Source organism: Panthera onca, chromosome D1 (assembly GCF_046562875.1).
Source record: "Panthera onca isolate mPanOnc1 chromosome D1, mPanOnc1 haplotype 2, whole genome shotgun sequence".
NCBI classification, from domain to species: domain Eukaryota; kingdom Metazoa; phylum Chordata; class Mammalia; order Carnivora; family Felidae; genus Panthera; species Panthera onca.
Genome location: NC_138348.1, coordinates 234,031 through 248,013, shown reverse-complemented (window position 1 = coordinate 248,013; position 13,983 = coordinate 234,031). Strand labels below are relative to the sequence as shown.

The 13,983-nt window shown below is 65.9% G+C and overlaps 1 protein-coding gene across 4 annotated transcripts; it reads right to left on the bottom strand.

The window, feature by feature from the left end:
• Positions 1-329: 329 nt before the first annotated feature.
• Positions 330-13,462, bottom strand: B4GALNT4 (beta-1,4-N-acetyl-galactosaminyltransferase 4). Of its 4 annotated transcripts, none has more exons than XM_078433900.2 (20): positions 13,017-13,462; positions 9,877-9,980; positions 9,400-9,495; positions 9,214-9,309; positions 9,034-9,124; positions 8,851-8,951; positions 8,603-8,670; positions 8,312-8,390; positions 7,146-7,212; positions 6,868-7,002; positions 6,685-6,794; positions 6,504-6,604; positions 6,324-6,424; positions 5,292-6,183; positions 2,416-2,705; positions 2,117-2,270; positions 1,905-1,977; positions 1,639-1,792; positions 1,176-1,302; positions 330-767 (listed from the first exon to the last, which is right to left on the bottom strand). In XM_078433900.2, the coding sequence occupies exons 1-20, from the start codon at positions 13,165-13,167 to the stop codon at positions 644-646; spliced, it is 3,114 nt and encodes a 1,037-aa protein (XP_078290026.2). In that variant the 5' UTR covers positions 13,168-13,462; the 3' UTR covers positions 330-643. The 4 variants fall into 4 exon arrangements, with proteins under 4 accessions (XP_078290026.2, XP_078290027.2, XP_078290028.2 ...); XM_078433901.2 differs by having other exon boundaries at positions 9,880-9,980; XM_078433902.2 differs by having other exon boundaries at positions 13,082-13,462.
• Between the last annotated feature and the right edge of the window lie 521 nt (positions 13,463-13,983).

Below are 13,983 nucleotides of genomic sequence, written 5' to 3'. Positions count from 1 at the left end.
AAAAGGAGTGAAATGACCGAACGTTCTTTTCTCAAAGCTGTGCAGGCCCTGCCCCGTGTCTGTCACTGGTGGCCACATGACTCCACGGGCACCGAGCAGCAGGAAAGAGGCCCGAAGCCCTTTCACCTCCAGGTCCCACCTCTGAAGGTCAAGAGGAGAGGGCAGGAAGAGAGTGGTCTCGGGAGAGTGTGGGGTCGGTAGCTGCTGCTGCTGTGGGACAGGAAGGGGCCTCAGGGGCAGAGAGAGTGCCCGTGAGGGCAGGGCTCCTGGCAGTCACTGAGGCTTATCTCTGCCCTCCCAAGAGAACCAGGCAGAGGACAAGTCAGAACTAAAAAAAATATTTCATTTCATTCTGAATAAAAAACGGAACAGACAGAACTCTCGGAAATCCTGAAAACAACGTCATCGCTACAGCAAAATTTCACAGAAATCATCGCGCAGAGTGTGGAGACCAAGCCCGGGCCCCAACCAGCTGTGAAGGCTGCCTCTCTGGGGAGGGGCACAAAGGGGGCGGTGGCCTCGCTGGGCCAGGCACAGGTGGTGGCCATTCCCCTGTGATAAGCCTTGCCGGGGTTCCCAGGGCCCGGCCTCCAGCCCCCACCACGGGACGGCGGCCAGGGGCTGGGAGGGGGTTGCCTGGTCTTCAGGATCCCTCGGTGCGGGAGCCCTTCCGGCCACGTGCGCCCCACATTCCCCGCTTGGAGTGGTAGTGGTGGTAGAAATTCCGCACTCGGAGTCGCTCCACCTCCAGCCCTGCCTGCAGGACCCTGGGTGGAAAGGGGGTGTCAGGACCCTGGAGAGGGGTGCCTATAGGATCTGGGTGGTAGGGGGATAGTTGTGGCTGCCCTGGTTCTTCTGGAGCCTGGGGGCAGGGCAGCATGGAAGTGCTCAGGACCCTGGCCCAAGGGCTAGGGGTGTCAGGCCTTCCCCTACTGTGGGACCCCGGTGGGAGATGGGGACTCAGGGCCACCACTGGGCCTATAGATCTGGGGACAGAATTTGGTGCAAGGCTGTTCCCGAGTCTGCAGAACCCTAGAGATAGGAAGAGGTGTGGGGTGGGGTAGGGTCACAGATCCTGGGATACGAAGCAGAAGTCCCTGCAGCACGTGAGGACCCTGGGGTACCCTCCCCGCTCAGAGGAAGTATCCTCAGTCCCCGAGATGGGGGGCAGTCACCTGTCCAGGAGCTCCCAGTCCTCGCCCCCCCACTGGTCCCGGAACTCCTCAGTGTTCATGCCCCCGACGCGGTCGAAGTCTGACTTGTAGATCCCGAAGAGGCCGAAGCCATTCACCTCCCAGTAGCCTGGGTAGGGAGGTGCCCTTCAGACACCAGAACCTGCAAGCCTTCCTCCCCAGCCTCCAGAGGGGGTCTGCTGCAGGGTCCCATCCTCAGAGGGGCGTCAAGAGTCACTCTTCTGTGTGGGGTCATAACCTGCGGCCCTGCACACGACTGGGGTGCTGGAGGAGGTTCCCAGGCATGACCCTGGAGGCTCTGGGGTCCTAGGCAATACGCGGGGCATTGATGGATCCCCAGGCCCACCTCCGGGGTTGGGAGAGGCCCCCAGGGGCCTGGGCCTCACCCTGCCCTTGGCGGAACTCCCAGTGTTATTGGGGTATGGGGAGGCATCCAGGGCATTACCGTGCGGGTCCCCCGGCGAGCTCCCACAGCCCAGGCGCATGACCACGGGTGCAAAGGCCAGTTTGCCCTCCACACAGTGTTTGCGGATGCCGTCCAGGATGTTGGGCGGGAAGTGGATGTGCAGATCACAGAGGAAAACGATGCTGCTGGCATCCTGGAGGCCGAGGTCACGGGGAGGCCTGAGCACGCCCCTCCGCTCCCCCAGCGGAGTTCCTTCCTTGGTGGTCTGGACGGGCTCTCCCTGCTCTCCCAACCCTCCCACGCACCTCCACCGCGTCCACTCCAGCCTGCAAGCCCGCCGAGCGCTCAAAGTTTCCAGTTCGCCTCAAATACTGGTACCTGGGGGTGGTGGGGAGGAGAGCAGGGGGCCGGAGGTCACAGGCCCTGACCCCTGCGGGCCGGAGCTATAAAACCCGCGGCCCGGAAGGGGCGGGGGAGGCAACGCGCGCTCGGCCGCCCCTGGCGGGGGCGCCGTTACCGGGGCAGCCGGGCAGAGCGCAGCGCCTGCTCGACGTCCATGTCCTCGCTCTCAAAGTCCACCAGGGTGATGCTGAAGTGCGAGTCCCCCGTGCGGGCGTGCAGCGCGGCCATGTCCGCCAGGAACCGGGCCACCCAGCGCGCCTGGTTCTTCACTGGAGGAAGGTGGTGCCGCTGAGCCCACCCCGACCTGACTCCGCGGGACCCGGTCCACGGCCAGCGGCGTTCCCACTGGCCGCGGGGGCTCGGGGAAGCCCAGCCCACGTCCCAGGTGCCCGGGCCCGAGGCGCTCCCGCGCACCTGGCACGATGAAGTGTACCATCACATCCTGGCGCCAGGCCAGGCGCAGCGGCCGGCAGAGCTCGGGGCGGCCGTCGGGGCGCGTGGGGGCGGCGGGAGCGGGCTCCGGGCTCTCCCCGTCGGCGTCGGCGCCTCCCGCGTGGGCTCCGGGCAGTCGCAGGAAGACGTACTCTGACAGGCGCAGGCGGCCGCCCCCGCGCTCCTGCAGCTCCAACTCCAGCAGGAAGCGGCTTCCGCGCGCGGAGTCCCGGCGCTTCTCCACGTTCACGATGCGCAGAAGCGCGTAGCGCCTGGGAAGCGGGGGCTGCGTCGGCACGCTGGGGCTCCAAGCTTGCGGCCCTCCCTCTTCCCTGCCCCCCTCCCCCCGACTGTTCCTGCGGGTCGCCCCCGGCTCCAGAAACCAGGGGGCCACTCAGAAGACGGGCTGGGGCAGCTGCCGTGAATCCCCTCTGTCCCAGGCTGCCCCCTCCCCCCCCCCCCCCCCCCCCACGCCGCGTCCTGCCGGGGAGCTCCCAGAGGGCGGGCGCCCATTTCGTGCCTCCCCTCCCTAGGGCAGCCTCCTCTGTGGTCTTCGTGTCACCGCTCACGCATCCACAGTGACCTTTATGACGGCGCCACCCACTGTCCACAGGACGAGGTTCGCTGGTCTTACACTGACATTCTAGGGCCTCAAGCCGACTCGAGCTTGCCTTCAATGTCCCCTCGTGCTGAGTGAGCCGACTTCCTCCTGCACTGGCTCTTTTTTCCGGGGTATCCAATCTGCAAGCTTGCCCCAATCCTCCCCGGCTCTTTCGAGGCTCCTCAGATAAGCCTCCCTTTTGCCTCTTCCGGCACCAGCCCCGGGGCTATCCTGACCCAGGGGAAGATGCCACTGGGCCTACCCTGAGCCTCTTCTGCCCCTTCCCTCCTTCTGGCCCTGCTGAGCGTCTTCGTCCCCCACTCTGTTACCAAGCAGAGGCTTCTCATCCTGGGAAAACGGGACCCTGCCCTTGACTAAAGTGGCTTCTTCCTTTCTCCAAATGCCCTCCCTTTGCAGACCCTGACCATGGGAGCCTACCTGTGTGACCCCCAACGAGTCCCCACTCCTCCCTGCAAACCCCGCCATTCCCACTGTGCTCTCCCCAAGCGTCAGGGACTTTCTGTCCCAAACACTCTGGGTCTTTCTGAACTCTGTCCTTAGGCCCACCCACACCCTACTCTCAGGAAGCTTTGAGCCAAGCACTCAGCCACCTAGAATCAAATCCCTGCCCTTCCCACACCATCTCATCACTGCCCTGGCACAAGCCTGGCAGTCACGGCCCCTGTGGGCTTCCCATCCCGTCCACTCCCCTCCAAGGCAGCAACAGGCCTGTCTGCAACCCCAACAGGTCGGCCCCTGTCTTGCTCAAAACCTGGTACGGTCTGCAAGAAAAATGAGTCCTGAGCAGGTTGCTCGAGGCCCACGATGGCCCCTTCTCCGTCCTCTGCACACCGGGCCCCTGGCCTCCTGCCCCAGTGCCTTTGCCTACCAGTGCTGTCTGTACTGGTTCTACTCCTCTTTTAAGGCTCACAGAACCCACCAGTGTCTCCTTTGGGGCCAACTTTGGGGCCTCCCATTCTCTGTCCCACTAGCCTACATATGGGGGTGGTGACAGGCCTGGATTCCTGGGGGGTGGGGGCGGGGATCAGAGGCAGCAATGGGGCAGGAGCCCTGCGCTCCCCTGAGCTGGAGAAAGACCCTCTGGGAAGACCCAGGAGCCCTGTACCAGAAGAGGAGGAGGGGTCCAGGGACTCTCAGCCTGACCTTTGGGTCTCTACTTGGAGGAGAGCCCTGGCTGGTTCAGATTCATTCTTGGGTTCAGGCCCAAGGTGACAGGGTGGGTTTGGAGGTTCAGGACAAGGGAGCCCACCCTGGGTGCCTGTGAGGAGGTGAGGCTTCTAACACTGAACAGGGACCCTGGACACTAAGAAGCCCCAGGAGACAGGGAAGAGACAGGGAGAGACAGCTGTTCCCTAGGAGGTCCGTGTGCCATGCCCAGACCAGCACCCTGTTAAACCCTGGGGAAGGTCTGAAGGTTCCACAGAGGCCAGGACTTCCCCTTCCCAGGCACACACTTCCCAGGGCCTCCCCTCCCACGCACCCCCCCAGGTCCTCCCCTTCCCAGGCGCACCCCCCCCCCCAAGGGTCTCCCCTCCCGCACTCACCTCCTCCAGGGCCTCCCCTCCTACATGACCCCCCCCACACCCTCCCACACTCACCCCCCAGGTCCTCTCCCTCCAGGTACCCCCCTCCTCCCCTCCTCCCCTCCCATTCGCATTCCCCAGGGCCTCCCCTCCCACTCACCCCCCCCCCCCCCCCCCAGCGCCTCCACTTCCCAGGCGCACTTCCTCCCAGGGCCTCCCCTCCCACAAGCACCTCCCAGGGCTTCCCCTTCCCAGGCGCCCCCCCCAGGGCCTCCCCTTCCCAGGCGCACCCACCCCCCCAGGGCCTCCCCTCCCACACTCACCTCCTCCGGGGCCTCCCCTCCTACATGACCCCCCGACCCTCCCATACTCACCCCCCAGGTCCTCTCCTTCCCAGGAACCCCCCCTTCCCCCCTCCTCCCCTCCTATACGCATTCCCCAAGGCCTACCCTCCCACTCACCCCCCCCCCGCCCCCCCCAAGTCCTCCCCTCCCACACTCACCCCCCCAGGGCCTCCCCTTCCCAGGCGCACATCCTCCCAGGGCCTCCCCTCCCACACGCACCTCCCAGGGCTTCCCCTTCCCAGGCCCTCCCTCCAGGGCCTCCCCTCCCATATGCCACCCCCCCCCAACATTCACCACCCCCCAGGTCCTCCCCTTCCCAGGCGCACGCCCCCTAGGGCCTCCCCTCCCACGCGCACACTCTGGACGCACCCGCCGTGGCGCGCGTTGAGCCGCTCCATGTACTGGGCCACCACGTCCACGGCCTCGGCCTCGGGCAGCTGCAGGTTCCCCGACACGTTGCAGCGCAGGTCGTTCCAGTCGGAGCGTAGCTGCTCGAAATCCACGGCGCCCACGCTGAACGTGCGCTGCCAGTCAATGGCGTCCTCGCGCCAGCGGCCTCGGGGGGCTCCCGCGGCCTCCTCGCTGTCCTCATCTTCGCCCCGCGCCCCGTCGTCGTCGTCTGCCTCCTCCTCGTCGCCCGCTGCAGGCAGCTGCGCCCTGGACACTTGGGACAAGCTCAGGAAGGAGGTCACGGGCTGAGCTTCCGACGACAGGTTCGCGGCCGCGGTCGGAGCTGGGAGTCCCAGCAAGCGCGGCTGGCCCTCCAGGCTCCCCTGGGTGGCCTGCGCCCGGGCCGGGGGCCTCAGCTCTGCGCTTGGGGAACCACCGGTCCTGCGGCCTCGAGACCGCGGCGGCCGCGGGGGCGCCCGCAGCTGCACCCGGGGAAGAGGTCTGGGGCGGAGGAAGACTCCGGGGAAGGGCGGCCAGGGTGGGCCGCGTGGGCCGAGAGGCGCCCGCAGTCCCGGCCGCACCCGCGTCACATACACCTTCGGGGGCTGCTGCTGAGCCGCAGCTCGGGGGCGCAGGGCGCGGCCCAAGAAGAGGGGCAGGGGGCGCGCGGCCCGGGCGGCCCAGCTCAGCGCCCGGGAGCGCCGGGTGGTGGGCAGGTCTCCGGGGCTGGGAGGCACCGGCGGGGCGGGCGTGGCTCCGGGCGCTGTGGGGGCCGCGGGCAGGGGGAGGTGGTGGCGGCTCTGCAGGGGGGACGCCTCCGTGGGCTCCAGGCTGTCTAGCAGCTCCCCCTCTTCCTCATCGTCCAGGAAGTCTGCGGGAAGCAGCCCAGGTGGGCACAGGCTGGGGGGGCGCACTCCACGCCCAGGTGGGCACACGCTGGGGGGCGCGCGGGGTCACTCCACGCCCAGGTGGGCACAGGCTGGGGGGCACGCGCGCGGGGGCGGTACTCACCATCCGGGTTGAGAAAGAGGAAGGCTCGGCGCTGCACCTCTTCCTCCTCGTCTTCCTCTCCCTCCTCCCTGTCCATCTTCATGTATTTATAGAACCCAAACCTGGGGCGGTGAGGGGCATCAGAGAGGACCCCCCCTACCGGCCGCTGCCCCCGCCCCATCCCTTGCCTGCCCCGCCCACCTCTCCAAGTACAGCGGCGACTCTCGGTAGAAGCACTTGTTTTCCGTCTCCATGTGCGTGAGGCGCGTGTGGTCATTGGGGTAGACAAAGGACAGGTACACCTGTGGGCGGGGCAGAGGGCTCAGGGGACCCTGGGCGGGAGGCCGGGGCCTCAGGGAAGGTCTTGGTGAGGGGCACTTACAAACTGCAGCCCCTGGTATCTCGCGATTGGAAAGTCCTTGACAACATAGGTGGGGGCGTAGGCGCAGGGCTCCAGCACGTTCTCCAGACTCGAAGGCTCCACCCGAGGTGCTGTGGGAGGAGTGGTCACAGAGTGGCAGGCTGGGTATCCCTGCCCCAACCCCCCTCCACGGTCCCCTCTCACTGAGGAAGAAGGTGTCTCGGGGGTCTGGGCGCAGCATGTCAGCTCTGGGCTCCTCCTGTGGCAGGTGCCCCCCGACGTGGCTGGCTGGAGACTGGGGGACATGGGCCACGTGGTCCATCTTCAGGGACGATTCATCTGGGGACAGAGGAATGTGTGGGGTCCTCAGGAGTACCCAAGGACCACTCCTCACCCCTCCCCACCCACATCCAGAGACCACCCTAAAGAGACCGCAGATCAGGAGCCCGCCCCCCTCCCCAAAGAGGCACTGGGCTCCACACCTGTGTACAGGGAGATGTGAGCAGAGCCTATGACCTCAAACTTCAGGCCTGGCAGGAAGGCTCGCCACTGGGGAAGGGAGAGAGCGGTCAGGACCAAAGCTCTGTGGTCCTGGAGCTGGAGAGGAACGGGTCTTTTCTGAACGTGGGCACGGGGAGCAGGTGGGGACAGCCCCTTCAAGGGCACAGGAAGCTTGGAGGTTGGATGGCAGAGGGGTTCTTGGTGGATGGGACACCCCCCTCCCATGCTCCCTCCAGGCCTTTCCTGACACCCTAAGCACTTCCTTGCCCGCTGGTTATGGCTTTGCCACGGCCTCCTTCCCCATGCTGCAGCCGTCGCCTTCCTGGCGGTCACAGCTAGCCTTCTAGAGGCCCCTACCCCTCACCTCACTGGCCCTCACCCTCCCTGTTTCCCCATTCCTGTGGCAGCTCCTTCTCAGTCTCCTCCTTTGCAGACTCGGTTCCTCCCTCCCTCAAGCTGGGGTTCCTGGGAGCTGTTCCAGGCCCTCTCCCTTCCTAGCTCATTCTGGGTCTTCTTGGCACCCCCTTGGCTTCCACAAGATCACCCCAAGCCTGCGTTTCCAGCCTGGACTCCCTGCCAGCTGAGCTGGGTTGATGCCTAGCACATAGAGTCGACACATGCCCCATCTCCCCCAGCCAGGCTCAGGCCCCACCTCCCTGCTTCAGGGACCATGTCTAAAAGATCCGCCCCCGCCCAGGCTCTCTGCAGCAGTGGCCAAAGGGTTTTTCCTGAAATGCAAACCCAATTGCTTTGGGCTGTCCAGGGTTCGCGCTGCAGGCCCTGCCTGGCCACTGGATCCTCTGGAGTTCTGGAAGAACTCTGCTGTTCCTCTGCTGTTCTTGAGATCACCCGAGGCACTCCAATTCTCTCCTCACTGGATCTCCCTACGAATGTCTCCTCTCTCAAGACTCTACTCAATACTCAAGCGCCACTTCTCCATGAAGCCTCCCTGGGCAGAGTTGATCTTGGACACCCCCCCCCCCCCCCCCCCCCGTCCCTGAGTGTCTGCTTTGCTAACTAGATGGGAACTCCTGGGGGTGAGGGCGCAGGACCCACACCATTGTCCTGCAGGGAGTGCTGGGAGCAGAGAGAGCAGGGGAAGGGACGTGGATTCTCCAGAAGCCCACGGACGGCAGGCCACACTCACGCCCACTTCCACGTGGTCTGAGCCTCGGTCATCCTGCTTGTGCAGCAGCTCAAAGTAGTACCTCCGGGAGGCCATGAGCCTGGGGACATAAGCGGTCAGGGCGACATGCTCCTACCATGCTCCAGGAGCCCCAGACAGAAACCCCAGAAAAGGCGGGGTGCTCGGGGGCGGTCCCTCGGGGCGATGGCAGTGTGGCCACGACAGTACAGGTGCGGTGGTTTCTGTGTGCTGGTGCACGTTCCCCCCCACCCCCCGATACACCCTGATGCACACACGCTCCCAGTCACTCACCGCTTGGGCTTGGACACCTGCGAGCTGAACTTGGTGAATTCCCCAGGTGCTGTCCACTCTGAGCCAGTCTGGGAAGCGATACAGAAGGGTGGGGGGGTTCACCCTCTCCTCGGGGGCACCAGCCTCATCCAGTCCCCGTCCCTCAGAAGCTGGAGGAGACAGGTGACGGAGGCGGAGGAGGCCCAGTGAAGACAGATGGGGGTGTGGGCGGAGGGGCTGGGGTGGGAGGGCTGTGGGGTTAAGGGTACCTTGCCCACAAAGGCCACCAGCTGGGCACCCGCCGGGCTCTCATCTGGGCTCAGCCAGAACTCGGAGTTGTCATCCGAAGCCACAGAGAACTGGACGTCTCCTAGGCCACAGGACAGGGGCTCAGGGGGGTGGTGTGGGGCCCCTCCTGCTGCCCCCTCCCTGGCACATCCCCGCCCCCGCACCATCTCTCGCCGGGTGGATGAAGCCGAAAATCCGTAGTCCGTAGTTCTTCCACTTGGGGGACACGGCCAACTTCTTCACGGTGGTGCGAGTCTGGGGGGACAGTGGCCTCTGACGTCAAAGCCTTTCCCTGTCCTGCCCTGCCCCCCACCCCCTGCCAGCTCCCTACCACTGGCACTCACGTGCGGAAACAGCGGGAAGTGCAGGTTCCTCCTTAGATGGCCCACGGCGCCTCCGCACCAGTCCTCAAATACATGCAGGTTCACCTGCCCCTTGTACTGGGGGGCGGGAGGTGGGCCTTACCTTCTGCACAGCCCCCCCCCCCCCAGCCCTCCCCTGAAGCTCATCACAAGCCAAGCAGAGCTCACCTCTTCCCACCACGGGGGAACCTGATGGGTGAGGTTCAGAGGGGGTGGCTTTCCAGCCCCCACAGGAAACAGCATGTTTGGGTCCCGTCCTTCTGGCTACAGGACAGAAAAGGCACCAGGGTCAAAGGAGAGCAATGGGAAGACAGGGAGGGGTCACCCCCCCCCCCCCACACACACACACCGGGACACACCTCACAAGGACTCCCCTGTACACATCCAGCCATAAAATCCCGAACCCATGGTACCCCAACCACACACACCCAGAGGACCCTCACCACACCTGCCCAGGCAAGCACTGGCCAGCACGCTCGTGCACACCCATGCCTGCCGGACGTGAACTGCAGGCTGGGCTGTGCTCCGTGCCTGCACCCGTGTCCCCCATCCACCCAGCCCACAGGTCCCGAGGCCACTGGCACACTAGTGGCCTCAGGGATGTGTGTGTGCCGCACACGCGTTCTTTCCCACAGCCCTGCTCACCACCTGCTCCTCCTCCCGACTCTCGCTGGAGTCCTCCGCCCTCTGTGTGGACAGCGCAGCCCGGACGCCCCTGCCCTCCGTCACACCGCTCAGCTTCTCACCATCTGTGGGCGGCACGTGGGGCATGACTGGGGCCCAGGCTCTCTCCGAGGCGGCCCCTGCCGCTGGGGGTCAGGTGGGGACAGCAGTGTCTCCTGCTGAAGCCTTCGCACTTCAGTCTGCTCCCCGTGCTGCCCAGGGCCCCACCTGTGGCTGTGCAATTGCTCTCTGGGTCCTTCTTCCACATTCCGCCTCTGGGGTGGGTAGCCCCCTCTCCAGCCCTCCACCTGGCTTCTCCTAGCCCCCTGACTGGTGCCAGGGAGCAGAGTCATGTGTGTGCATGTGCTAATGCATATACATACACACTTATCTGGCCATCCTCACCGCGGCTCTGCCTCCAGGAAGGCCCCCAGGACTACTGCACTGTGCCCTCAGCACTTTTCCCTCGTCCTGAGGGTTCTGTGTCTCCCTCCCTCATCAGAACTGTGTGCTAAGGGTTAGTGCTAGCGCTTGTTATTGGAAAGCTGGTGCTTTTGTCTTAAGGCTAAGCCAGCCCCTGCTCACAGCACATGTGCCACCTGCTGGCCTTGAGAGGGGTTCAGGACCAGAGAAGTCCTGGCACCAGCCTGGACAGAAGAGGAACAGACATGCTGGTCTGGCTGCTGGGGGGCCGGGGGCCAACATGGCTCCAGCGACTGTGACCCTGAGGAACCCCTCCTAGGTCTGTCTGTAGCTCTCTCCAGAGCTTGGCACCCTTATAAACAACCCCTATCCTAGGGCCGACCATCCCCATGCCCCTAACTCCCTCAAATTCCCAGGCTTCTTGCCTAAGCTGTGGACCTGAACATCCCACCCTGTCCTCTGGGGGGAGGGGTGTGCCACACCTTGAGACTCAAGGCTCTTCTGGGAGGCTTTATTATATCCCACCTCTGCCCCCAGCCCTGTGCTCCCAGCCAGGGATACCCAATCCAGGAGCACCCCCTCTGCTCCAGGGCAAGCCGGAATTTCGACATTCATGCCCATCCTTCAATCCAGACCCACAGATTCCTGTGTGGACACAATTGGCCTGAGTCCCTTCTCCGGGGGAGGGGAGCTGACCTTAGTCTCCTGCCTGGAGGACCCCTGTGGTACTTGCCCACCTGCTCCTTCTTCTGGGTTCCTCCCCCACTGTCCTCTATCCAGCTGGGAGGTGAGCCCCTAAGAGGCTCCTGGCCAAATCCCCCCAGCCTGGCCCTATGCTCCCTGCCCACCAAGCTAAGTCCATGGGTACCAGGAGCCTTCTGTGGTGGGGTCCCAGCCCAGCCTTCCACCACTGTCCAGCACAGTGAGATCCCCAGAGGGCTCCTGCCACATGGGTATCCTGCAGGATACCAGGAAGGTAGAGACCCCCTGTCCCGCTCCAGTGCTGCCTCCCCAGTTGGAAGTGAAGACAGCACTGACCCAACAGTCAAAAAGTCCTCGGGCGTGCCCAGCTGCTCCGCTTCTCACAAGCCTTACCCTGGTGGGAGCCCAGGTGGCTGGACGAAGAGGCTGCAGCCCAGAGCCAGGACCCATGGGCTGGGGCTTTCCTGGAAGGTGCCCCATGAGAGTTTGACCTTCCAGGACGCTGAGCAGCTCCTGCTCACCCAGGAGTCGTAAGGGCAGTCTGCTGGTCCAGCTGAGAGCAGAGATGCCCTCAGAAATGGGGTTCCCACACTGCTACTCCCTCCGTTGCTGAGCTAGACTCCCCAGCTACTCAGGAAGTCAGTTGGTGAAGGCTGCGGTTGCTCAGAAAGCCACAGAGGTGGCTGGGGAGGGGGGGTGGGTTTTCTTCTGTGTCACTGGGTCACGATCTGGGATCCTGCCTTATTTGCTGATAGCTGGGGGAGGGGGGCTTCTTTTAGGGACTGAGCTGTGCTGGGGACCCCTCATGGGTGTGGTGGCTGTGAGGGGTGTAGACTCTGGGGGGTTGGGACAAGCTCCACACCCCTGGCCTGGGAGGTCTGTGGAGCCAGGTGTCCAGCCACATGGAAAGGAGGCAGAAGGGGACCGAGCAGGGAGGCCCTCAGTGGAGTGGCCCTGGGTGCCGTGGGCCAAAGTCACTGTTAGGAAGAGGGTGAGGAAGCGGGACCCACACCCCTGACCTCTCACCCTAAGGGCACCCAGCACCACACTTCCTAAGAAGGGGCAGGGGCAGCCCGGCTGGGAGCTTCCCTGCCTGGGCAGAGGAGGCTTCTGCTCCCGGCCTCTGCTGGGAGGTTTAAGGTGGGGGGGGGGGGGAGGGGGGAGTGTTACTCCCTGAGGTGCTTCCCTCTCTCCCATGCCCTCCCCCTTCCCCAGGTTCTAGGCTCCCTGCTTCTCCCCTTCCCACCAGGTTGTCACAGGCTCATCCCTCCTGCCAGGCACACTCTCCCCCCAGATGTCGTGGGCGGGCAGCACTACCTTCAAGGGGCCATCCAGACCCCCCCTGCCCTGGCTCTTTCGCACCACACTCACCAGGAACTGATGTGCTTTGTGGGTTTATTGTCTTCACCGGAGTGTGAGCTGGAGGAGCCTGGGAAAGTTTACTCCAGGCAGTTCAGGGGTCCCCAGGCTGGACCCCCATCACTGTGCTTCCCCACCCCCACCCCCACCACAAAAGCCTGCCCCCTGTCACAGGGTTACTTAGGGCACCCCTCAGGAAGCCTTCCAACTGCACCAGTCAGCTTCCTCCAAACCCTCCCCGACCCCCACCCCGAGGGGAGGCTGGACCCCTCCCTCCTCTCTCCCCCAGCAGACGGGTAAACTGAGGAAACAAGCGGTGGGGGTGCGAGGCCTTCCTGAAAAGCCCAGCCTGCAGGGCCTGCGGGCGATCTCCCTGAGAGCCCGCTGTTCACACCGTCACTGCTGGCTCCAGGTCACATCCCGGAGTCGGCCCGGGTTCGGGGACGCTCCCCAAGAGGGTCGCGGGCGTCACTGCTGACGTCATTGGGCTCCGGGCCCGGCCGAACCGCGCCCCCTGCCCAAATACCGCAGAGCCGGGAAGGGCGGGCGGCCGGGGTCTCCGGGCGCGGTGCGGAGGCCCGGCCCCCCAGCGCTCCTCGGGGTGCCCCCGCCCCCCGCCCCCGGGTGCGCCCCCGTACCTCGCCCGTAGCCCAGGCGCTGGCGCAGCGCGCGGCCCTGGCGCACCAGGCTCAGGTGCACGTACGTGAGCCACGCGGCGCAGGTGACCAGCACCAGCAGCAGCAGCAGCTTGATCTGTTTGCGGATCTTCTTCACCGGGAACCACGGCATCGCGCCCGGCCCCGCCCCGCCTCGGGCCGCGCTCAGCGGCACCGCTGCGGCCCCCGGTTCCCGCGCGCCCCGCGCCGCGGCCCCCGGCCCCGCATGGCCCTTTGTCCGCCGCCCGCGGCCACACCGAGCGGCCGCGACCCCAGGCTGCCCCCCGCCCCCCGGCCGCGGGCCCGGGGTGGGCGGCGGAGCGGCTCCCGGCGGTGCCCCCGCCCGGCCCCGCCCGGCCGCTCGGGCTCCACGCTCCTGGGGGCCGCGGCGGGACCCAGCAGCATCCACGCTGCGGTGCTACCCACCGTGAAACGGGCCCGGCGGCCGCGCGGCGCGAGCCAACCGGGGCCCGGCCGGCCCGCGGGGAGCCAATCGGCGGCGCGGGGGGCGGGGCCGGCGGGTTAGGGTGTGCCCGCCGCCCGTCTCCACGCAACGCGCGCGCATCCACCTGGGCGCGCCGGCCCGCGCAGCTCCCGGGCGCGGGGGGCCGGAGGTGCGGAGGCCCGGGGACGGGGCCCCGGGAGGGGTTCACGGAGGTCGGGGAGGTGCGGGGGACAGGGGAACGAGGGTCCGGGGGGGGGGGCGCGAAGGACGCGGGGACACGGGACAGAGGTCAGGCGGTGTCCAAGGGACAATGTGGTGCGAAGGACGCGGGAAGCAGGGACGGGGGATGGGGAGGTGCAGAGGCCGGGGGCAGGGGTGTTGGTGGGTGGGGACGGGGGCGGGCATAGAGGCAGGGGACATGCAGAGGACCGAGGACTGGGGTTGCCCGAGGGACGGGCTGCAGAGTCAGGGGGACGCGGGAAGTGCAGAGGTGCGGGGTAGGGG